This window comes from Microtus ochrogaster, unplaced genomic scaffold (assembly GCF_000317375.1).
Source record: "Microtus ochrogaster isolate Prairie Vole_2 unplaced genomic scaffold, MicOch1.0 UNK29, whole genome shotgun sequence".
Taxonomy (NCBI): domain Eukaryota; kingdom Metazoa; phylum Chordata; class Mammalia; order Rodentia; family Cricetidae; genus Microtus; species Microtus ochrogaster.
In genome coordinates, this window is record NW_004949127.1 from 2,260,706 (window position 1) to 2,285,204 (window position 24,499).

At 42.0% G+C, this 24,499-nt stretch overlaps 1 protein-coding gene across 5 annotated transcripts in view; it reads right to left on the reverse strand.

Annotated features, from left to right (window-relative positions):
* Vps13b (vacuolar protein sorting 13 homolog B) overlaps window positions 1–24,499 on the reverse strand; it is a 441,647-nt gene that overhangs the window by 115,297 nt on the left and 301,851 nt on the right. For all 5 annotated transcript variants that reach the window (XM_026789767.1, XM_026789768.1, XM_013354110.2 and 2 more), the window contains exons 36-37: window positions 14,155–14,559; window positions 278–480 (exon numbers count right to left, since the gene is read on the reverse strand). In XM_026789767.1, coding sequence (XP_026645568.1) covers window positions 278–480; window positions 14,155–14,559 — 608 coding nt within the window. The remainder of the gene's footprint in view (window positions 1–277; window positions 481–14,154; window positions 14,560–24,499) is intronic.

Genomic DNA, 24,499 nt, shown 5'->3' on the forward strand with positions numbered 1-24,499 from the left:
TGAATACACCAACAGCAGCAGCAAGACCCCAGCCCGCTGAACTATGAATACACCAACAGCAGCAGCAAGACCCCAGCCCACTGAACTACACTGTGGAAACAGGAAAATGAGAGGAGATGACCCACCCTTCAATCATGCTGTGAAGATGGGCACCATCATTCCATACACTTCCTTATCACACAAAAAATTTAAATTTTGGTGAAGTATTTCAAAACAAAACAAAACAACAACAGGCCAGTTAAAAACCTGTGGGGAAAATCTGGCGGCCCCTACAGACCTGGAGCAGACCACCTCTTAAATCCACGGCTATCTTTGGTACGGCCTGCTGTGGGCCTGGATTGCCGCTGTGTTTACACCATTTGGCTTCCAGATTGACAGTAGCAGAGAACGGTCCCATCAGAATCCGGCTTCTGTCTCTGAGGCTTGTTTTAAGGAGAAAATCACTTATGCTGAGGAGGAATGATGATCCAAGACTTCTGCCTGAAGGAGAGAAAAAGAAAATCTGTATAGTTTAATTATCCCTCAACAACAACAACAACAAAAAAAGAACAGTGGGGACGCCTCTCTTGGCCAGGGTCTTCCCCAGCCAGCTCTCCCCAGCCTTGTGCCATTATTACAAAATTCTGAAACAGGTAGACATTCACATTCCTAACAAAGCAATATTTGCCAAAACATTAGGACTTTTCCATGTGTGCACAGTTTAGGTTTTATGAGTGGAGATGGTTTCATTAAATTCTGCAAGCTTTTTACAAGTACATTAGGGACAAGGACAGCTGCTCCATTCACTCGTCACCATGACGTGAAGGGCAATTTTCTGTGCTTTCTTACGGCAACAGAGCACAGTTTAGTGCACTTTGCTAGACACACAAGTTTTGGGTTGGCCCATACTAAAATTCAAAACAATCAAAATACATAACATGTGCTTTATAAAAACTTTGGCTTAATCCAAACTTCACACCTCATAACCACTCGAATTTTAGAAAGTCTTAAAAACAGATAGTGGCAGGTTAGATTTATGAGAAAAACTATATGCCAGAATTCACAGTAAATATGTACAGAAAAGGAAGACACTTTAAAATGTAGGTTTCCTTTTGAACTTGAAGTAGGAGTGTGGATCAGAACCTTTTCATAAAGCCTATAGCAGACTTTAAGGAATCTGGATGCCCAGTTAAAGTGGTGAGTTCATTTTCCTCCCAAGAAACTCATATTCTAAATTGTCACTGAGAATATTGAATTTCACGAGGCCATACCTTAATGCTCAGGGCTTATTTTCCTAATGCTATATGATCCTGAAAAAGATGAAAGATTAAGAAACACCTTAGGCCCAGGGTGTAGGCATGTACTGACTTTCTGTGGAAAACTGAAAACATCAATGTGGTAAGTACTTATTGTGGCAATCAGAGACACAACTTTCCTCCACAGAAGGCACCAGAACCACAAGTGTTATCGCTACGACTTGTTTTAAAGTTACCACGGTGAGAAATGAGTTTCTTAAATCTTTTTATCAAACATGTACCACTGAAACTTCTCCCTTTTCACAATTACCTTGAGTTTTTTTTTTTTTTTTTTTGATTTTTTAAGACAAGGCTTTGCTAAGTAGAACACACTAGCCTCAGACACACAGAGGTCAGTGTGCCCCAACCCAGCCTCTGCCTACTGAGTGCTGAGAGTAAAGTCATCCACTGCCGTGCCGGTGACTATCTCCACCTGAGCTGTGTGCACACGTACACACACACACAGAGAGAATAGAAACCTAAAAGTCAGCTCAACGACGTCAATATACCTCCTGACAACTGTGTTTACATGTAGCACGATACTTCATTCTTTCAAGCTCCATTCTCTTACTCCAATATTTTATTAAGTCATCAAAGAAAAGAAGCCGTGTAGTTGAAGTGTGCACCAGGCTGTCACACTTCAGCTCGTCAGTGAGCACAGCACTAGCTGTGGGACCTGCCCCACAGAATGGACGTGACAGTTTAGAATCTGCCCTCCAAGTTTCTGACTTGCCCACATCTTTGCCATCTCCATCTTAGATCACCGTAAGAGAAGGATGAATGGAAAGCCATGGGAGCTACTTCTTCTTGGTCTTCATCAAACAAACGAAAAACCAAGAACTTTGAAGTATTTTAGGGCTATGCAGATGCTTCAAAAATACGGAGTTCCAATAGATCCCTCACACAGCCATTTATTTACTTTTTTCCCCTTTCAGTCAGGGTCTCGTCACGTAGCCCGGGTTGACCTGAAAACTTGCTTTGTACATCGGACTGGCTTTGAACTCACAGAGATCTGCCTGCTTCTACTTCTAGAGGTGTGCACTACCCCCCAGCCAGATCCTGTTTAAAATTTTCTTCTTCCCCCATGATGTCATTCTCCTGAGCTACAACCCAAACTAGATGCCAGTGAGTTTAGGTGTCAAGACTTTTATCTTAAATCTGTAACCAACATTCTAGTTTCCTTGTCTTATGTGATTTTGGGATTCTGAATCTCAACTATCCTAAGGCCTGTCTGTCAATTTCAGTTTAACTTGTTTTCCCATGAGCAGAATGAGGGATTTCCCGGAGGATAACCTAAGACAGGATGCCCTTGGGCATCACATGGGACATGTGATCCCTGATCCCTCTGTTCCACTGCTATGTACAGTAACTCTGAGGGTTTTGCCTGTCAGATTTTCCACTTAGTATAGAGTTACCCCTCGGGGAAGATTCTTGGAGATTAAGTAGATAACTTTTCATCTACCTTTCATACACTAATGTCACTATTCACTAATGGAATTCAGAATGATTACTGCTAAGTTGTGTGATAATGTTGACTTTCTAGTTCCCTGCTTTAAAAGTTGTTTTTGTATTAGTGTTTGTATGGAATCCTAAATACGTTACAAATCAAAATTCAATATTATTATTATTACTTTGGTTTTTCTTTTTTTAGTTTCTTCATTATTTTTTTTTCAATAACAACCTGAATCCCAGAAGTTGAAGACACTGTCCCTACACCCTCCCCTGAGCAGAGGAGAGGGAACACTTGGAGGGAACAGGTGGGACCAGCCAGGGAACCTCCAAATCTTTCTAGACTATCTACTGCTGATGGGGGGTGTCCCCAGAATACTGATTCTGAGTGAAAGAGGTGGGACTGGGCTCTTTCATGGATGAGGGTAAACAGAGAAGCACCCCCTCCTGTGCTGTCCCTTTTCCCAGAAGGCCTGGAGACAGGAGGACCAGGTGGCATTTTTTTTTTATTAACAAGGAGTGGCAATGAATTTCATAAATGGTCATAAGAGAGAACAATCAACTTCATAGTTCTGACAAAACATGAACACAGTCTCTGGAACTCAAGACAGGGCCATTTATTTTCCTTCCCCTTTCTTCCACTCTAGAGCCCATCTATGTGACAGCCTCCCTTTTGTCTTTTATCATTAAGAAACGCACCGAATGTTTCCGGGGATAGGACGAACCGTGTGTCATAGATCCAGCACTCACATGATGGATCTACGTAAACTGTAAACTGGACCCCAGGACATTTTCACTCTGGACAAGCGGCGAGAGAAGGTAAGTTAAGGCATGGGTTGTTCTATTCAGGACTTCTGCACAGTGGACACCATGTCCACAGTGGACATAGCACAGCCACCTTCAAGGACGCGACACTGGAGATCTCTCTGTGCTGACAACCAATAGGACGCCTGCTGGCTGGGAAGTACAAAGGCACTTGAAATGCTAGCTTTTACATTTTCTGTACATTTTGTTCTCCAAGTTTTCAAATGTTAGAAGAAAGATTTAAAAATTAAAACTATTTCTCAATCGAAAGATATAAAAGTATCATAACCTTCAAAATAAGAAATATTAAATTTATTTCTTTAATTAGAGATCAAGCTTTTTTATTTATTCAATTTCTGAGCCAGGGTCTCACTGTATAGTCGTAGACCAGGCTGGCCTTGAACTCAGAAACTCACCCAGTTCTGCCTCCTAAACGCCAAAACTAAAGGAATAAACCACCACATCCCACTGGTCAAATCATCTTTAAAACTTCCAGGTTGGAAACTGTCTTTCAGCAAGGTGAGGTGCTTCAGCTAACCTCTACAAACCCAGGCTGTGATGTCAACAGCAAGCACCCGACAGCGGTGCGACCACAGACCCTGCACCCCACCGCCTTCTGCTCTGATAACTTCCTTAATGTGGCAAGATGCAGTGCTGCCTTCAGCAGTCATGTGATCGGGTCGTTCTGACTGGAACTTCTGTCTCCTCTCCTTTAAAGAAATACTTTTCTGCTCAAGCTTCCAACTGAACTACCTCTTTCAAAAATCTGTTTATATTTTTAATTTGTTTTTGGAAACCAATGTCAGACATTTAATTAGAATAAATGAGGTGTGACAGCACTGAGGAGTAATGTCAGAAGTGACCGATGTGATGAGCGGCAGCGTGCTTTGTTTGCATGTTGTCGTACTTTTCAAGTGAGCATAAGACTACATTCAAGGAACAAACAGTCTTATGACCTTTAAAATATTCCTTTAGAAGACCAATAAATGCAAACCACTTGTTTTGAAAACCATGTAAGACCACCGCCTGCCTGTCAGCCCCGGGATGCTCCTCCTCTCCATATGCCATCTGCGCCAAGCGCAGCCTGAACGGAGCCCCTGAAGACTGAGTTTGCAGCATGCTCAGTGATGACATGTGCCAGCAAAGCAGAGCCAGGTAGGTGAGGTTTTTGTTTTGTTTTTAAATCCAGCTGGAAGCAATCTTGGGCTACTAAAAATCAGCAAAGATATGTTAGAAACATCCAGAAGCTAATTTGCATACCAGTGAAATATCAGGATGGCTCAAAAAGGAAGAAAAAAAATCTTTTAAGTATAATTCACAAAAATATGATGAAGCTACCAAAGACCAAGATCTTTTCATTTTATATTCCTTCAAACAATTATTTTGAATCTCATAAAATACAGCATTTGGGCATTTTAACAGAAAATAAAAAACCTAAACAAAACACCTTGTTTTCCACCCTTAAACAGAAGGTGTAAATTGGTTGGATCTTACTTATATTCAGTTTTGCAATAAGCCTATGTAAACATATATGCCTATTACTAGCATAAATGAAACGTCAGAATAAAGTAATGTAATAAAACATGGAGCTATAATATATAACATACATATATACATATATAAAATAAAACATGGAGCCATTGTTCAGTGAACAGAGCAACCGCAGGAAGTGAGAGCTCAGAGTGGAGCTTTCTCCAAAGCACCGTTTAATTTCTTGTAGGGAGAATTTAGAGTTCCCGGAACCTCTGACCCAGTGCGCCTTAGAGACTAACAGTTGGGACTCCTACTTTTTAACCCAAGCCTGGTCTTCTGAATTCAAGAAACCAGGAAAATAAGCTACAAGAGGAAGTTTTTCTTTTCTCCTTTCCATATAAAAGGAGAATTTCTCATGAAAGCAGAATGTCTTCTACACTGGCTGTACATACTTGGTCCTTGTCTAGGAAAAGTATAATTGTTTTTAAAAACTCTTGGCCTGGAAAACCAAACTGAAAAGAGCAGAAAGTCATAGCTCTTTCCCCCTTTCCGGTCTGCTACCATGCTCTGTCCTGTCTGGATGGGCTCGTTAGAAACCGGCTTTATGGAAGGCAGGCTGGCTCATCTGGCCACCTACTCAAGACTAAACGACAGCCTTCCTAGAGAAGAAGGATGGTCAAAGATATTTGTGAAGTTTCTGAGATCAACACAGTAGCTAATTTCCATGAAGAAAGTTCTGATGTGTGCTTTTTGCTTTTCATTTGTTTCTGGTTTTGCTTGGGTGGCCAAGGTCTCACTATGTAGCCCACACTGTCGGTGAATTCCAGATCCTCCTAGTAGAGTTACAGGTAGGCGCCATCATGCCTCCTCAAGTCATTTCTGTAGTCATCACATGGATGAGGACTGGCCAAAAACTTAATGTTGAAAGCAAAAGCACTTGCTAGGTGATGTGCCGCAATGGCTGAGAAACTGGGATTGGCCTGAAGTCCAATCAAAAGAAAATCCAGAGGCCATGAAAAGTCTTCTCTATCTCAGAATGTCCTTGGGCAAATCTCTACCCTTTCAGGACTAACTCAACAAGGCAGTTAAGACTAGCTCACTGTTCTTCATCCCAGGATTCCCTGACATGGGACACCTATTAACTAATACTTCATGACATCATTTTAATATTTCAAATAACCTACAGGTCAGGAATCTGAAACCGGGGCTGTGGAGACCTACTAAGGTTTTTATTTGTAGTTACTACTCTATCAAGTTGGTGCCATTACTTATCTAGTTAGTATTACATTACAATCAGTTTGGACAATAAGGTTTACATGAGGAAATGACCATGAGGTTATTTAGAAATAATTTTTAACTCAAAACATTTAATGATAGATGGCTTCAGTTTGGTGAGAGAAGGAAAGAAGGAAAGGCATTTAGTGTATGCCAAGCACCCACACTTCCACAGGAGGAAGCAGCTGTGCGCAGCACCTGCCCCAGCAGCCAGGCAGTGAGTAAGGGGCGGACGAGAGCACCCACCCTGCCCTCCTCTTACACACTCTGCTGCTCTGCAGACTCCATTCCTTGGTCATCGCAATTCCATTTCGCAAGTGGTAACAGCACCGAAAACAAATACTATCCTGTCCCAGCTCTCTTGCACAGCCTCAACACATAACGCCAACATGGCCAACAGGTCTAGGGGACCAGTCAGCATATAAAAGAGGATCTCAGATATATTTGTATTCATTCATTCCTGCCAGCCTTGTTTTGCCAGTAATCTCTTTAGCACACAGCCTATTGGCTTATGTGGATAACAGGACAATTTGCGGTGGCCGCAAACAGAACTCAGTATCGTCACAAATTCAATTGCATGGGTGGTGGGTTGCTTGTAGTTTCCTATAGGCTCAGGGTTGGGACTCACAACACACGCCTACTGCACAGAGCACTAAACTAAAGGTGCTGTGTCAGGACGCGAGGGAAGGCTGCTAGGAAGAGATCTTTAGTGCTTAGTTACTAGGACCTTTCTTCCATGGTAACCTTCTGTGCAATGAAATTCATGGCAACTGACAGCAATTTTGTTGTCTTAAAGGTCTCACACTGTCTAAATAAATACGTAAGTCTTTTATCCAGATGCAACCAGATCTAGAGAAACTGAAGCAGAAAGCACTGATCCACCACCCCTGGCATCATATAAGACAGGCACATGCCACTGTCATGGACTATGGTGAAAAATATATCACTGGAGGCCACAAAAACTTAGATTTGGTTTAAAATCTTGTAACTAAATTTGATTGGGAGAAATAGGCTAATCCTGGCAGAGACAAGGCTGGACGGTAGATTTAAATAGGCAGTGTAGCAGTGGTAATTGGGTTCTTGTCAGAAAGGCTCCCCAAGAAAACCATATTTATACAATTAACAATTCTTTTGTGTGCAGACACATGTGAGCTGTGTAAAAACACAAGAGATGTGTAACGGTAAACAGAAAGCAATGATCTTGAGCAGGCCACATCCTTGAACTCGTCATTAATAAATGTCTTTCCTACATTCAGCTACTCGGGATGTTGGAAGTCTGTTTTCTTCAAGTACTTCAAACACTGAAATCCAGGAACATTTATTATTTTAATCCATTACAGGCAGCGCTTGATTTAACTTTATTGGTTGTGGTGGTGGTAGTGTTATAAGTGGGGTATAGCAATGTTCTTTTACACATCCTTTCAAAAGGGCTTAATTACATTTTATAGTTTGGGCCAGGAATTCTGCTTGTTTTTTGTCTAACTAGGTTCAAATGGAGTTCAGGTCAGTGATGAATCAGAAGACAAAGTCAGAGATGGTTATCTTTCTGATGTGAGCTCATCTCCCTCTGGAGCGGCTGGGCAGGTACATCACGTCCACCACTGCACAGGAGATCGCCCTAATGGCCTCTGCTGGGGCTCATTACAAAGTTTTCATTTTTCATGCAGCCTTGAAATGAATACATCAGAGATTGGACACAGTGCTTACTTCTATTTCTCTGAAGTTACTAAATTCTGGATTCTAAATGATTCCTGTTGGGCTGCCAGATGTGGGAACCCCATCAGAACTAAAACACAAACGTACCTGGCAAACGGTAAGCATGGTGCAGACACAGCCCTTTCCACAGAGTAATGCACCAAAATACTAACTACCCATAGCTACTCATCCTCCACACCACGTAGAAAGCCTTTTTCTGTGCTAGTGAGGTGCACAGTGGGTAGCAGGACTCTGATGGTCAGCGATGATGTGAGTTTGGTCCGTGATGGTCAGTGATGCTGTGAGTTTGGTCCCCAGGTAACGGTACTGTGATGGTCAGCGATGATGTGAGTTTGGTCCCTGGGTAACGGTACTCTGATGGTCAGTGATGCTGTGAGTTTGGTCCCTATAACCCATGTATGATGAAACATCAGAACTGACTCCATAGAGCTGTCTTCTGACCTTCACGTGTGTGCTGTGGCATGTGCACCCACCCACACCCCACGTCACTCACACACTAAATAAAACATTAAAATGACCTTTCCTAAGTAGTGGGATTGATATTGTTCATTCTTGTCTAATAGTTTATCTACTCACACATTATAACAACCATAGCTAAAATACCATTTCAACATTGAGTCTCTTATAGTTATGTATTTTTTTATTTTTAATCATATTAGAGAAGTAATATAAATTATTATATGGGGGAGAAATTATATATTTTACTAGTTTTTATTTCATTTTTAAGTTTTAGAACTTTGTACCTTTTGGAGAATGACAAGAACGTGCAGAAAATTTCTCCCCCAAATAATAATTTATATTACTTCTCTAATATGATTAAAAATAAAAAAATACATAACTATAAGAGACTCAATGTTGAAATGGTATTTTTGCTATGGTTGTTATAATGTGTGAGTAGATAAGCTATTAGACAAGAATGAACAATATCAATCCCACTACTTAGGAAAGGTCATTTATTCTCACAGATAAAAAACAAGAAGTCTAGGAGTAATTTCAGGGTGAAAAGACACTATGCCAACTTTTACCGGGGCAACTGTGAACCTTATAATAGAGGTGAAGGAGGAACCCGGCCTGGAGGTAATAGTGGTTCTCAGTCCAGGGACGAGGAGGTGTTGTGTTTCAGGGATTCTGGCCCATCTGTTCTGCCCGCCGACATTTTACTTCTGCAAACCCATAAATGCACCTCTACCTCAGGGACTATAGAAAGGCATAAGAATTCTTCTGCTTTTCATTATCACAAGATTCGGTAACTCATTTCATTGTCAAGATAATCCCCTTCACTCTTTCTTTTGTGCTTGCCAGGTATGCCAAAATGACAAATAAAACCCCAGATGTTGCAGGCCAGTGAGCATTCCACTTTTCTTTGATTGTTGGGTTTAAGCTACTTGGGACAGAGTATCAAAAAAGACAGGATCCTGATACCCACACCCAATATTCATTAAGGACTGTTGGTGATCTGTCTAGCTGTCAAACTAGCTATATTTAAGCTTCCATCCTCACTGGATCCTTAAAAGTTAAGTTTGTCTTCTGTCTTTTACAGTCAAGAAATTTATTTCCTGTCCTTCAGACCTGGAAAGAGATGTATTTCTTTGTGAAAGCAGTAAGGGTCTTTGGGTGCTGTCACGGGCTAACTACTGCAAATGGGATTTTAGGCAGTCGAATCTAATGCAATGCTAACTGGCACCCAAAGCCTATGAGGGTGCCTTGGAGAGCTCCCTCAGGAGAAGCACAGCGTAAACAGTGCTTTGCTTCAGGTAATGACCTGGTTTCACTTTTGGTTTGTGAGGTGAGCATGAGGGGAGGCACTCTAGTCCCGAGTCCCGCGGAAGAGAAGGGCTGTGCTTCCTTTCCTCTCTTGTTCTGTTTACATACAGAGTTAAGTACAGCAAGGGTAGGCAAAGTAATTTAAACCACTGTTGCTTTGACAATGAGCTCAACTCACTATGTTCTCAATGTCTCCATGGTCAGAGAGTCTTGTCAATGGTTTCCTATTCTAAATGCCAACCAATGGCTTCACCCAGGTTCTTCCCCTGTGTCAGCAAGCTGTTCATGCCGTGTTTCCGAGTGCTTTGTCTATTTGGAGGTTGCTAATTGTCCACAAGAAAGAGCATGGCAACCTCAAGTCCAGGGATTTCCCAGCTCTCAACTGTGTACTCCTGTTTGCAGAACTCTAAGGCGTGCCATCTTACTAGAGCCATAAATTACGCTGACAGGGAGCTGCAGCGTGAGATCAATCCCCACCCTCCTGTGGAAAGAGACTTGCTGCCAGTTCGGAATTTATAACTACATATTTTGCGTGTCTCTAAAATGACATGCTTTGTATGTGCCCACGTGGGGAAGCTGCAGCTTTTAAAGAACATATTCTACAGTGGAACAGATTTAACAGACAACTAAGACACAGTGGCTTTAAAATGTTTCAGAATATAAGATGCAGTTTCTACCTCAGGTTTGTCTTGTTTCTGTGAAAGCATTTGTAAGATTTCCTGTAATACTTGGTACCAAGTGACACGAACACAAGCATCGCATCTGCAGTCGGACCACAGGGCTATTTCACTACGACACCCGGAGAACTAAGCATCCTAGCAGATAGGAGTCAGTTATTGAGCCGCTGCCGCACAGGCTTGTACAACGGGGAGACAGCAAGACTCAGAGTCCGCAAGGGTACAGGGGTCTGAGGAGAGCCAGATAGCCAATTTATTTCCTTTAGGCAGAAAATACTTAACTGCTCTGCTTTGTTCTGCAAAATGAAGATGGGAATTCTTTTAACAAGCTCAGTAAATAATTTGTACCTATTCATTTTTAAAATGAGTGAATGAATAGGAAAGTCTTCAGATTGTACAAATGTACTGTCGATGTTTGGGGGAAAACATGGGCTTTCTTGTTTCATGTCTTTATTGTCCCCTTTCCCCACATACTTTCCATAAGCTTCTAACAGCTTAGATGATAAAAAAAATAATCATTAGGCAAACTCATTTGTTCTGTCCTCTCGGCAAGTGGGAGAACATGCCTACAGCACATGCCCAATGGGGCTTCTCTCAGAGTTACTTAGCACATAGGATTCCTCTAGAATTACAAATCTATTTCAGCTCTTAAATTAAAATTCATCTGGAAAGAACTGCTTTTCCCTGTTTATATAACATTGTCACATAAAGAGTGTTAAAAAATACTCCTCTAAAAATAGCCTGCGTGAGCTAGGGATTAGCAGAGCTCCGCCGGAGCTGCTCCTTTGTAGTTTTTTCCACGATGTGCTTGCACAGTGGTTTTGAGTATGTTTATTAAAGTCAGCACATCAAACAGGATCAAAGAGAAAGTGAGCGAGAACCCAAGAAACCCCAAGTGTGTTGTCTCATAGGGGAGCTATGCAGATTCGGATAAACAAGTGCGAACTGTTGAGGTCTTAATGAAGAAATTTTCGACAATTATTTTATCTCGAGTCCTTCTATACAGGACACCATGTGCGCAGCAGATGCTGTGCCGTGTGCAGCGCCATTCCTCTCTGTTTAATGGCGCGTCTGAGATGATTACTTTGTCACTGTGCTCAATTTGGTTAGCAAATAGTTGAGAGGTGCAGCTGCTGCAGATGCTCACAACAGTTAAACAAACTGTAAAATCAAAGACTCAGCTAAGTATTTCTGCATTAGAGTCAACCTATAAAAATCTGACATTAATTCCATTGAGCTCAAAGATACACCATAAAAATTGGGTTGAATACAGAACATCACCACTTGAAAACTACAAAAAGAAATATGACTACTGGTAGGGTGTGCGAGAGAGAGAGAGAGAGAGAGAGAGAGAGAGAGAGAGAGAGAGAGAGAGAGAGAGAGAGAGAGTCTGACTTACCAAAACTATACCTAACTGCCAGGTGTGGTGCGCATCTTTAAGCCCAGGACCTGGACGGCAGAGTCAGGAGATCTCCAAGCATGAGGCCAGCCTAGTTTACATACTATGTAGCTAGGACTACAGAGTGAGATTCTGTCTCAAAACAAAACAAGTTAAACCCAACAACAACAACAAAATAACTCCCAAACCCACCAAAACAAAAACAAATAAAAAAATCCAAACTACACTAAGTACACATATTTGTAAGCATTTCAAATAAACTGAAAAACTGAACTGAAGACATCTGACTACATAATGAAATAAATGTTAAATGCTTAATTTATGTTTTTTAAAATAGTTACAACTCTATATGTACTTTTAAGTTGTGTGGTGATCTTGGTGTGATGGCCAAGTTCAGGGCTAGCCTTGTTTCAAGGTGAGTTCCAGAGCAGCTTGGGCTGCAGAAAGGGAGGCTCTCCCCCACTACTAAAAACAACCCAAACCAAAGGAGCTGTGTAGAGATCTCTATTCCAAGGCCCCCGACCCCAGCCTTCAGCAACAACTAGAGCCCGCTCCAGGCTTAGCTAACTTGCACACAACTGATTTTGCTGACTAAACTTGGTTATGGTTTCACCATTGTAAATTTCTTCAATTAAATGACTAATTTCAATTTTGATTTAATGTGACACAAAAAACTTTAAAGTGTTTGATTTAAAGTATTTTTAAATCAAAGCCCAAGTTTCTATTTTTGTGTTTAACAAGATAAGAAGAACATAATTATAAAAGAAGAGAGCATATAATTTCTCTAATATAAAAGGGGAAATTTCAAAAATAATTTATTCATAAATTTTCATTTAGCCATTTATATGGCTAAATGAGAAGTTTTCAATTGTATTGTAGAGAAAACAATTATGAAGTACAAATATCTTTAAAAGTGAGTAAAATAAAGCCAGCAAATGAGTTTAGAGGGAGTAAGGACAAGACAGGAGCAGGGCCTGCACACAGCTCAGCACCACGTGTTTGGGTCCTGTCTTCCCGCCCATGACGGAGGGGCAGTGTCTAGAAAGGCATGGGCACAGCAGACTTGACACTGTAGTTTTCAGGGTTGGAGAATCTTTCATGCCCCCAAACCCTGCATTTTTCATTTCTAACTTTAAATACAACAAAGAAGTAAGAGTTTTTAGCTGGGCTGGTTACAAATACTTCAGTGAGGAAAAAGAAATCATCTATGTTTTGGCTTGAATTTATTACCACTCAACTATAAAAGCTGAAACAAACAAAAAAACCTCTTAAAAGTACTGTGTTCAAACTGGCTTTCTAAAACTAAACCATAATTAGTCTCTAGCTGCCACTTCATGACGTTTTGGTGTGCAGCTAAGATGCACACAACCCAAGGAGTGTCAGTGCACAGCCTCCTCCTCACAGGCAGGACTGGAAACGTGCAGTTCCCTCCTGAGATCTGCTTTAGAGGACTTGTCTGGCACGTGGCTCTCAGCTCTCCCAGTAGCAGTGTCTGTGACTGCAATGGTTATTTCCTGCCTGTGTTGACTTTTCTTTTCACAACTTAGTCATAGTAGCCAAAGAGAAAAATGGCGACGTCATGGCCAGTCAGCTTCTTGCCCTGCCACAGTCCTCGGCGGGCCTTTGGTGGGCTGTACACAGAGGCTCAGCCTTCCCTGGCCAGGTGTTGCCGCTTGACAAAACGCCTCAGTGGCATTCTTCCACTGCTACCATGGCAACTTCTCAGGTTAGAATAAATCATTCCCAGTGATGCAATGTACTGCATTAGTCACCTGCAAGGCTTACAAGACACAGGTTATTGGGCTCTGTGCCCAGTCTGATTCAGTAGCCTGGCGGGGGTCTAGCACACATTCCCAGCACGGTCTCAGGTGATCTGATGTGTCACAGACTGTACCGCGTGTCACAGACTGCAAGTCACAAACCGCACTGTAAAAAGTACTGTTCTAATGTTTCAAAAAAGCTGAAATGCTGTCACAGCCTTCTCAGCTCGAAGAAAGTTATGACCGAACAGTCCTAAAGGCAACGGCAAGAGCAAGCCTCAGGAGGTGGACGGGGCTGTTGGAGGGCGCCGTTCAGGGCCTGGAATACCCCAGGCTCACAGGACATCACAACCTCAACAAAACGACAACAGCTCTACTACAAACTGCACTGAACCAGCATCTCTGCAATAAGGTCACAAGCTAGAAATGTCCGAATCTCTAGTGACTCCGGAACTTATTTCCACATAGCACAGATCTATAAAATGCTGCCCTTTCATCTGCTAACATAGGGTGCTGTTTTCTCCCCTCCTCCCTCCACCCACCCTCCTTCTTCTGTCACTCACCTGGTACTCTTTGTGCTGCGCTGACACCAAGGCTTCCATTGAGGGATGATAGCGATGCTAACACACACGGTGTATGAGGATGTGGGACAGTTTCCATGGAGACCACAATCTGGGTAGTGCGGACAGAAATTTTTTGAAAGCAGGAAGTGGCTCTCCACATGTTTTCTTGAAAAGAAGTCTGCACTCCATCACAGTGAACTCTGGGCTGAGACGATTTTCCGCGGTAACATCTGGAGACGGGAGGCTTGTCCTTATTCAGGATAGTGTCCGATGGGGCTGAGGTCTCTTTGCTATGTTCAAAGCTGTGCACCTTTTTAATCTTCTTTAAAAAATGATTTATCTGATCCAGTTTGGTGAAACTCAAGTTAGCTTTCAAAGGCTTTGATACATCCAAGTTGATGTCAGCTATAAAAAAAAAAAAAAAAGGAAAGACACTTACTGGAGCTCTCTAATTAAACTTACTGGAGGTTTCTAATTAAACGTTAATCAAAGTGCCAGCGCAGTGTGTTCTTTACTTGTCACCTCTCCACGTGTAGCTGACCAAAGGAGAGCATTACTGAGTTGCTTAGTGGCCTATACTGCTGTCCACTCATGAAAGGCCCACACCTGGACAGGTCCTTCTCCCCTCGGGTTCTACGGCAAACTGAAGTAGGCTTTCCAGTTTGGTACCTATCTGAAACTGGTACTTTCTTAATTCCTTCTCTTCCCCTGTTGAGGGCTCTAGGACCCAAGCACAGATCATGACACTTACTTCTGCTTACAACTCTTTATTGACTCCTATTCATTTATGATATAAAAAGCCAAGTTCCTTTGATAGAGGAAAAAATATTGCCTTTAAGCTGTAGCTCCTGCTTGTCTCACCTTTAAAGGTTCCATATACAGAACCCACTTCTCCTGGTCCTTACTATGTCTAACACAAGGCATTTGTTCATGTGTACAATGTGTCTCTACTGTGTCTGGATAATCTCTAATGTTCAAATACTGCTTAGCATTTTCTTTAAGAACTTGGTTCACAAGGTGGAGCATGTGTTCCTCCTTGAGGTTCTACATCTGTGTACTGTGTTTATATGAGTTACATGTCCTGCTAGTTAAGAAGACCCTAACTACATATCCTTTGTCCTCAGTACACCACTCCAGGCTTCAACATGAAACGTGTGTTTGGGTTCTGGAACATTTTTGAAGATACTAATCTGGTTCTGTGGCAGGAAGAATTCTAATAATGAACTTCCCCCCTCAAGATTCCCATCCCCTGGCTACTGAGTTAGGCAGAGTAGAGGCACTGCTCTGCTGTAAAGGGAGTCTATGGTTACGCGCAAGGCCCCAGGTTAGTAGAGATGGAGATGATCAAAGGCACCAGAAAGAGACACCAGGGAAAGTTAGAGATGCGAAGCCTAAGGAAGCTGAGGAGAAACATGCTGGCCCTACAGTTGGACAATAGCTGGTCAGGACTTGGGGCTCTCCATCCTACAAACACAAGGCACAACTGGAGTGAGTTTAGAAGCAGGCTCTTTAAGAAGTCTCCTCCACATTACTGCAGATCCCAAATGACACACTCATTTAGATGGAAACTAGCTGAACCCATCTAGGCACAACTACAGTCCATAAGAGACTTCATTCATATCTGTTGTAATTTGTTTATATCAATAAAAATATAAATTCTATATGGTTGTTTACCCACACAACATATGCAGGTCCTGATGTGAACATGAATAAAATTTCTGGGTCTAGGAAAATTGGTTTTAGCTTGTTTTACAAAGTTATTAAGCACATACTACACTTTTCCTCTGCTGTGCATTTACTCCTTCAATACTGTTTCAGGAACCCAAGTAGGAGAGGAACATCGTCTCTCCCACTGGAAAGATGACTGTAAAACCTCCAAGATGGCTACTTGGGAGATTCTGAAAAGCAAATGATGTGGGATTCCCCTCTGTATGCGGTGAATATTGTTGGTTAATAAAGGACTGCTTTAGACCTATAGCAGGGCAGAAGTTAGGCAGGCAGGGAAAACTAAACTGAATGCTGGGAGAAAGAAGGAGGAGTCAAGGGAGAAGCTATGGAGCCACTGCCATAGACAGACATGCTGAAACTTTGCTGGTAGGCCACGACCTGGTGGTGACGCACAGATTAAAGGAGGTGGGCAAAATTAAGATGTAAGCCAATAAGAAGCTAAAGTTAATGGGCCAAGCGGTGATTTAAATACTATGGTTTCTGTGTGATTATTTTGGGGCTAAGTGGCTGGGAACCAACAAGCGGCTCTTCTCCAACAAATTGACTCCCAATGTGGGGCCAAATCCATGCAAAACCTGACAAAGCTTAAAAAGAAATTCTAGACACTAGAAAACAAAGTTTAGTCACATTTATTTTCCCGAATGGGCTTTGCTTGCTGGTAGCATGCTGCGGCTCCTTTAAGAGAGATCTTCCTGATTCAGTGGTAGCAGGAAAAAAGCCACACACATTTGGAATGCTGGCTTTCTGGGCCATGCTGCCAGCATGAACTCTAAGGAGGTCTTGCTATGGAGCATTTAAATGGTTTTTATGGGCAAAATTCTACAACTTGCTTAATGGCAACATAGACTGGCTGTGTGCCTAAAAATGGGGATGTGAGTGAGCATGGCTCTCAGAGGCAGCAAACAGCTCCGCCATGCTGGGCTGGGCAGGGCAGTCAGGCACTGCTGTGTTTCCCCTAGCAATGGTGCAGCTTAAGTTCATTTTAAGAAGTGCTCCTGGACAGTAGAGAATTACAGATCCACAATAGGACAGATTCATATATGAAAGACCTCTAAATGGGTCACAGTGTTGGATAAATGTATGTAGGCTTGGGAGAGGGAAGAAAGAGAGTCATAAAAGAAAATAAATAGCTTATAAAAAAATAAAACAAAGTCTTTAAAGAAACAGAAAACAGCCAGTCATAGATTAAAGGAGTAAAGATAATACAATAATTATTAAAAAATTAATAGAGTGAGAAAAGCCAAGTAAAAATGGAGTATACACAGAGAGTCTGGATTATGTATATTACTGTGTTTTCTTTTAATTTTTTGACTGTGAAGTGCGTGCATGTGTTTCATTGATCATAACATAGAATCCAGAAAGGGTACAAACACATATTTCTGAAAAAGTCACGAAAGCAATTACACAAAATAAACAAAGTTGTATTAGCAAGTGTTGTTAGATATGTATACAAAAAGAAACAAGTACTTCGACCCCAACCTCATTCAAAAACTAGATTAAAATGTGTAATGGATTTAAGTATAAGGTGCAATATAAAATTTTTTGAGAAACATAGGTGAGTTTCCATGTAGAAAAGTAAGGAGTCTTGGAGTTCTAGAGATAAGACACAATTCTTGTAGATGGCACAGAAAAGCATGATTCACAGTTTTAAAAATTTATAAACTAAATTAAAATTTATTAAGTATGGTACATTAAAGGTAGAGTAAGAGAATGGCAGTATAATAAGTAGGGGTAAGAGGGGTATGTGGCTCTGTTTAAGAGGGCTATGCAGTTATGTCTCATTCAAATTCATGGACTTGTACAACAGAAGGCAACTTTGTTGCATATTAATGAAAAACAACTACTTCAATGGCTATCGAGTACTCGATGGGGAACAGGAAAGACCCCCTCCATATCTGAGTCTCACATATGATCACAAAGGCTAGCAAAATAGACTTACATGACCTTGTGGGTCTAGCAGGTCCACCTTTAGCTCACTTCACATGGAGCCAGACTTCCCCCAGGCAGGGAATACCTAAAGCCTCAGTGTGCTCTTCAAGTTAAGTTTCTACTTCTAGAGTCCACACAAGACAGTTCAACATTTATTCTGAACCATAAACGATGAGGTCATGGTGGCCCCTTTTCAGAATCTGAGAATGATGCAATACTATTTCTTTTCTTTTCTTTTTTTTTTTTTTTTCGAGACAGGCTTTCTCTGTAGCTTTGGAGCCTGTCCTGGCACTAGCTCTTGTAGACCAGGCTGGCCTCGAACTGACAGAGATCCGCCTGCCTCTGCCTCCCTAGTGCTGGGATTAAAGGCGTGCGCCACCACCGCCCGGCAGTGCAATACTATTTCTAAATGTCAGGAAAATTATAGGGTTATTATTAAATTTATTAACATCATAAGATGTCGCAGATGAAAATTAGGAGCTTTAAACCCAAGCCGACTTAGTCAGTAAAACTCGAAAGCACAGGTCAGTTTGGAGGAATGTTAAATACTTTATCATGGGAATAAATACAGTCTTTCACATCTTGTGATCATGTGGCAAAACAAATGTTAAATGCAGACTTTTGTCAATCAGCAGAGTTCAAATTCTTACTAATTCAGAAAAAGAAATGTATACTAAAAACCTAGTCATTTTGGTAATATCCAACTATACATGTATCTGAGCTGAATTACTGACTTTATTTTACTGAATATAACTTTTGAATAATCTGAAGTTGGAAAGACGCGTTTCCTCAAGCACATGAAAGGGCGGCCGCAGTATTTCTTCACAGAAGAGTAAAAAGGAAGAAGGCGTATGTGTGATTAATTAGGGCAAGTACGGTTTCCTGTCTTCTTCGCTTTCTTTTAAGAGACTCTAGGAGATTGCCACTGCAGACATGATCAGCAGGGTCTTGTTCTAGGGCAGAAACAGGACTATGAGCAGTGCCATGGGACATGCATTCTTACACAGGCCCCTCTTAAGTCTCAGAACGTCAGAAGCACAGCTTCCTCGGAATATGAAAATCATGTCCGAGTGTTTCCATTCTCAGACATCAATTTTGTCTCCTGAGTGGGAAGTGTGGCTTCTGCTGACCTGGGGCAGGGCCTGGATTCTGAGTGACTTGCACCTACCACTGAGCACCTCCCTGGCCCTAGAGCACCAGCCGTGACCCTGTGCAGTCATGTCCGAGCTGCTCTGTGTGTCAGTTCTTCAGGATCTGATGAGGACAAATGTGATATCATAAGTAAATTCTCTTCATCACTGAGCAGCAGCTGAGGAAGGTTCTCAGGAAGCCTGAAATCCGAGAGCTACACATAGCACAAGGTAAGTGTAACGCTAGCTTTCCAAAGAGACGTGGTGGTGTTTAAAACACTAAAATTATTCATTTAAAAAAACGAATGCTTGTATGCATACACACGTACAGAGGCCCTCTCCCTGTAGGGAGACCGTAGAGCCCTCCCACTGAAGAACAGGCTGCTGTGCAGCCTCCTCTGCACAAGAGGCAATGAGGTGAGACCACTCTACCAGGCAGCGCCCCGCCGCCAGTCAGCCCGGCAAGTGCCTGGAACGTGTCTGAGTTCTTCCACTGACATCACAACTGTCATGTCTGCTCATTCAGTAAATTGTCCTGATAGTTGTGGTGTTGCGGTAGGTCCTTCTGCTCCTCCAGCCAATAGCCGCTGAGAGACCACGCCCTAATGGACCTCCTGCAACATTGTACTACCAAGTGTCAATAGGCTTCCACATTCTTAAGATGTGTGTGTGTGTGTGGCAGAAAATTAGTACCTTCATGATGAGCATTTTCAATTTCACAAGCACAAGGAGGGTACTTTTAGAAATGGAAAAATTGTAAGAAAAAGTGTGCTATGTTTAAACATAGAAAAATAAAAACTGGGCCATCAAATTGCTAAAATACAATAAACTCATCACTATCAAAAATGAAAGAAACAGACTCAGAACTGTTTTCAGTGGAGACACGGGGGGTTATATAGAATAATGCTGCGTGCGAATCGTAAACATAACTAAATCAGCACAGACTGTTAATGTGGGCTTTATTCCAATTATTATCGGATTCTTCATCTCGAGAGTTTTGAATTTTTTCATAATCCTTACTGAACTTTAATAAATGGACTACTTTCAAAGTTGAGATTTCAGGAAAATACAGTAATGGAATGTCCCAGCTGAGCCATCTTGTCTGCCAGATCAAGTTTCTCACCAAGCCTGGAACATATTTTGTATCTTTAAGTTACCAAATAAACCCCTGGCTGTCAATTATTAGATCCTAATTGCCCTTCCAAACTCTCTCAACAGCTACCAGGAAACAGAATGACGGACTGACTATTGAGTTAAAGACGATTAGACCAATACAAACAAATTACAGTTATTTCATGCTTCCATCATCCTGCAAGGTGACTTAACAGTGAACGGGAAGGAATCATATTACAATAATTCAAACCCCAGGGTGACTCTCCTCAGGTTATGGTATGCACACCTTGTGGGGGACCAAACACCAACGGGAGAAGTTTCCTGAAAACGGTTCCAGCTATTTTTTCATTCAAAATGTGCCAGCTTGACTTGCGCCATTAGTCATATTACTTACATTTATGATGTATTTTCAATTCTTTTACAAAAAAACCAATGGGTTCAATATGGCTTGTTATACTCACATCTTAACATCTATGAAGGAAAGATTCATTGTTAAGTGTTCCTTCCTTTGGAGTTTTATTTGTAAAAGATAAGATTTTATTTTAGAGCACTAAAGCTTAGCCCAGGAGGATGGCTGCGCAGACGGACAGCGGTATCCCTAGCCCTATGTGAGGGAGTGAGCGAAGAACACAGCAGTAACATGTACCAACCAGCTTGACTTCCTGATCATTTTAACCAAACCTTTTTACTACTTAGCTATAATGCACTTACCTCTTACTACTGGATCATATACATTTCCTGTTACCCAATAATACAAATTCTGATTTTTGTTACATTGTTCAAATAAATATATTCCTGATGATAGTGGACAATGGAGACTGTGAAGTCAGAGGACTTCTAGAAACCTAGAAGCTGCTGAAGTGAAATCAATGTGTGCTCACCGTAGGGGCACACGGAGTGCGTGCTGCGGCCACACACGTGACATCAATGAGCCAGCAACACTCTTTCATCTCCCTGTAGCCTGGTACCATGACTACCAGGGTTGTTATTTAGCTGCTTGTTTTTATGATAAAGAACTGTGTTTTGTTTTTTTTTTTTTTAAATTTGCTTCCTTGTCCTAACTCAAACCACGACATAGAAGTTATGATTAGAAGGTGATTGCACTGGTTTTCTAACATGCATGTGCTGGATTAAACTCATCTAGTGAGCCTCTTTCCTCAGGGAAGTCTAGATGAGGGCGTGATTATTAATTTTGATTGGCGGTCCAGTGATGTGCACCTGTGGGAGCTCCCATAAGGGTGTTTCTGAAGAGGACTGACTGAGGCAGGAGTGAGCAGTACTATTCCATGGATGGGGGTCTGTCCTGGATATGAAGGGGAGTGAGAAAGTCAGCTGAATCCAGAACCCCTTCCTCTGCTCCTGACTCACTGAGATATGAGTGGGTAGCCTCCATCACCATGAACAGGAGCTGCTCCTGCTGCCTTCCCTGCAGACAGACCACCTGCTCTGATCCCGAGCCAGGATGAATTTCTCCTTCCTAAAGTCCTTTGTGTTAGGGGTTCTGTCGCTGTGGCAAGAGAAGAAACTGATGAGGGGCTAAATATATCAAAGGTTCCACTAATTTTGGAGTTTCTCAATAGTGACAATGAATCAGGCCTTCTGGAGGGAGAGGATGCTGTTGTGAGTTTACAGTGTAGCGAGATTTGTTATCTATTTCTATTAGCTGCTTCTGACATGAGCAGTCACCGAGAGCAGAGTGACATGCAGGGAAGGGACATAGACTACAGCGCAGTCGGGGGCAGGGGCGGGGGCGGGGGCGGGAGGGGGTTAGACCACACATGGGAGAAGAACAGGAAGCATGAATTCTCAAGGGAGTGAGCATCAGGTCTCAAAATGTCAAGAGATTTCTACTGTCAAATGATGCTACAATCTGAACATCGTTAAAAAGAACCAGTTTAAAATGACACCGTAGAATAACAACCAGTTGACCATCATTGGGATGAGACAGAAACCCAGCTCACTTTTGAAATGGACAAATAATGAGAATGAAGTAAGCATTTATTCTGCTTTTTGATGACAGATACACAGAATAACCAAATAATAGGCGAGAGCCTCTTTCTCTTTTCGGCATGATGACAGCTAAAATAAATCAAAGAGAAGACCAAGAAGCAGGAAGCTGGTATTTACAACCTACCAGAACTCAGGCACTGAGGACCAGTGACTGCCAGCGTCACACAAACAGCTCTTCGGATGGCATCTGCATCCGATGGGACAGCACCAAACTCACTACAACACAGTCTCATGTGAACAAGCAAACAGGAACCAGGTTAAATACAAACAAACCAACAAAAACACCACCCACATTAGGGAACACAGAGGAAGGCGCAAAGAAGGAGGGAGTGAGGAAAGTTCTGACTTGGTACCCCAGGGCAGGGGAGAGGGGCAGGAGAGGCAGAACCCTTGAGTAGGAGGAGCTTAGAGGCAGAGGGGAAGGACCAGGTCAAAGGCCTTAACTAATAGGAGAGTGGATCAGAGATGGGAGCAGGGGGGTGGGAGGACGCAACAAACCCTCAGCATCAGCAGCTGTGAAGAATCTGACCATAGAAATGGAAGGGATGAGCAAGAGGAAGGGGTGAAAAGGATGATTTGATTTGAGAAAAACTGACATAAAAAGACAAAAGGCTTATTTAAAATCCAGTTTGTTTCGTCACATACACATTCACAATTTTGGCTGACTCTTCCCCTATCCCATGCCTATCATCCCACTATCTGCTTGAACCTTCCTGGCCCCAGGATTCCCTCTCTCCACTTTTCTCACTTACAATCTACTAGCCCCTTCCAAAAATGCATTGCTAACTCAAGTAAAAATTACAATAAAAGGAGAGAGGACAACAGCTGTGATACAAAAGAACCGGGAAAGGAAAATACTGAGAATTAACATTTAAGTGGACTTGGGATTAGGGGACAGGAGAAATGTAGGGTTAGGAAGTTCACTAATTAAATTAAGGATGTATGAAAAACACAAGTTAATAACTAAGAGGCTAATCAGATTTTTTTTTTTTTAAATTGGAGTTGGAATAGAACAGAAAAATCAATGTGAACTGACCAGGAAACTATCCCTGCAGGCTAGCTTTCATACAGCTGACAGCACTCTCTGCGGAGAAGACAGCAATAGTCTTACCTGACTCTAGACTGCAACAATGACCTGCCATATAAGCAAGATGGGTTCAGTAGGCAAAAGACTATGGGAGCAATAAACTCTTGATCAGATTTGAGGTCTGCTATACAGGAAGGAATTCATGTCTGGTACTACAAACATGGTAGAAACCCATGGCTAGGGAGGTCATAGGCCCTAAGAGAGAATTTATTCATGTTGTTTTGCTAAGTGGCCACGCAATCAAACTCTCTAATAAATGTTTATTTGTATCTATAGATTTGTGATGCTCTCAACCTGGTGAGGGAAGCTTACCTGAAGAGGGTAGCGGTTAATGCAGAGACATATTGCTCTTCAACACAGACTCGGGGACACAGAGAGAGTGGGGCAAGATGATGGGGAGGAGAGCTGTGACACACTGGCCTTTAGACATGACCACTCCACAGCAGCTCACTGTGGCTTGGTTACCTACACAAAATCAAGAGAGCGAAAGTTCCAGCATAAAATAGGGAAAGGCTTTGGTTGCTAAGAAGTGAATAGCAGCTGATGGTTTCTGGGAGATCGCTTTTCTTTTGGAGGGAGCACTGGTAGATTGCCCATGCCTGTGTGGATGACCCCAAGTCCATACACACATGGGCAGCACTAATTAGACTTAGGAGGTCATTTAAAAAACAAAAAACCAAGTTGGGAAGGAGATATGATGGGGGGTAGTAATAGGAGCGGGATATAAATAAGGATATATTACATACATGTATATAATCTTCAAAAAGGAATGTCTCTTGTTAAAAAACACTCATTTTGGCAGATGCGGTAATTCACACGCTAATTCCAGCACTCAGGAGGCAGAGGCAGGTGATCTCTTTGAGTTCAAGGCCAGCCTGGTCTACATAGTGAGCTCCAGTCAGTAGGGCTACATAGTGAGACCCTGTCTCGAAAAAATAAACACCCAAATACTATCCACTTTTGACATGAAATCCATTTTGAAAATTGTGAATTACAGTTGAAAAACTAAGGGTAAAATAATGAAAACCTCTCCTGCTTTGACGCTTCGGTCCATTCCTTGACTGGCAGTTCAACATCACCTTTGCTGCTCATTTCCATAAATCATGGGCAAAGAAACCATGGTAATATGCTGACACTGGACACTGGAACCCATGTGCTCAGGAAATGAAAACATTAAGGATCTTAGGGTTTTATTGACTTGTTTATGTTTCTTAACTGTACATGTGAGCCCTACAGTGGCAGAAAACTGGATCAAACCGGAGCCAAGACTCCAGTGACTAAAGGAAGGGCCTTCTCAAGTAAGTACCAGGGCAACATCAAGAAAAAGAAATTGTTTAGACTTCAGAGA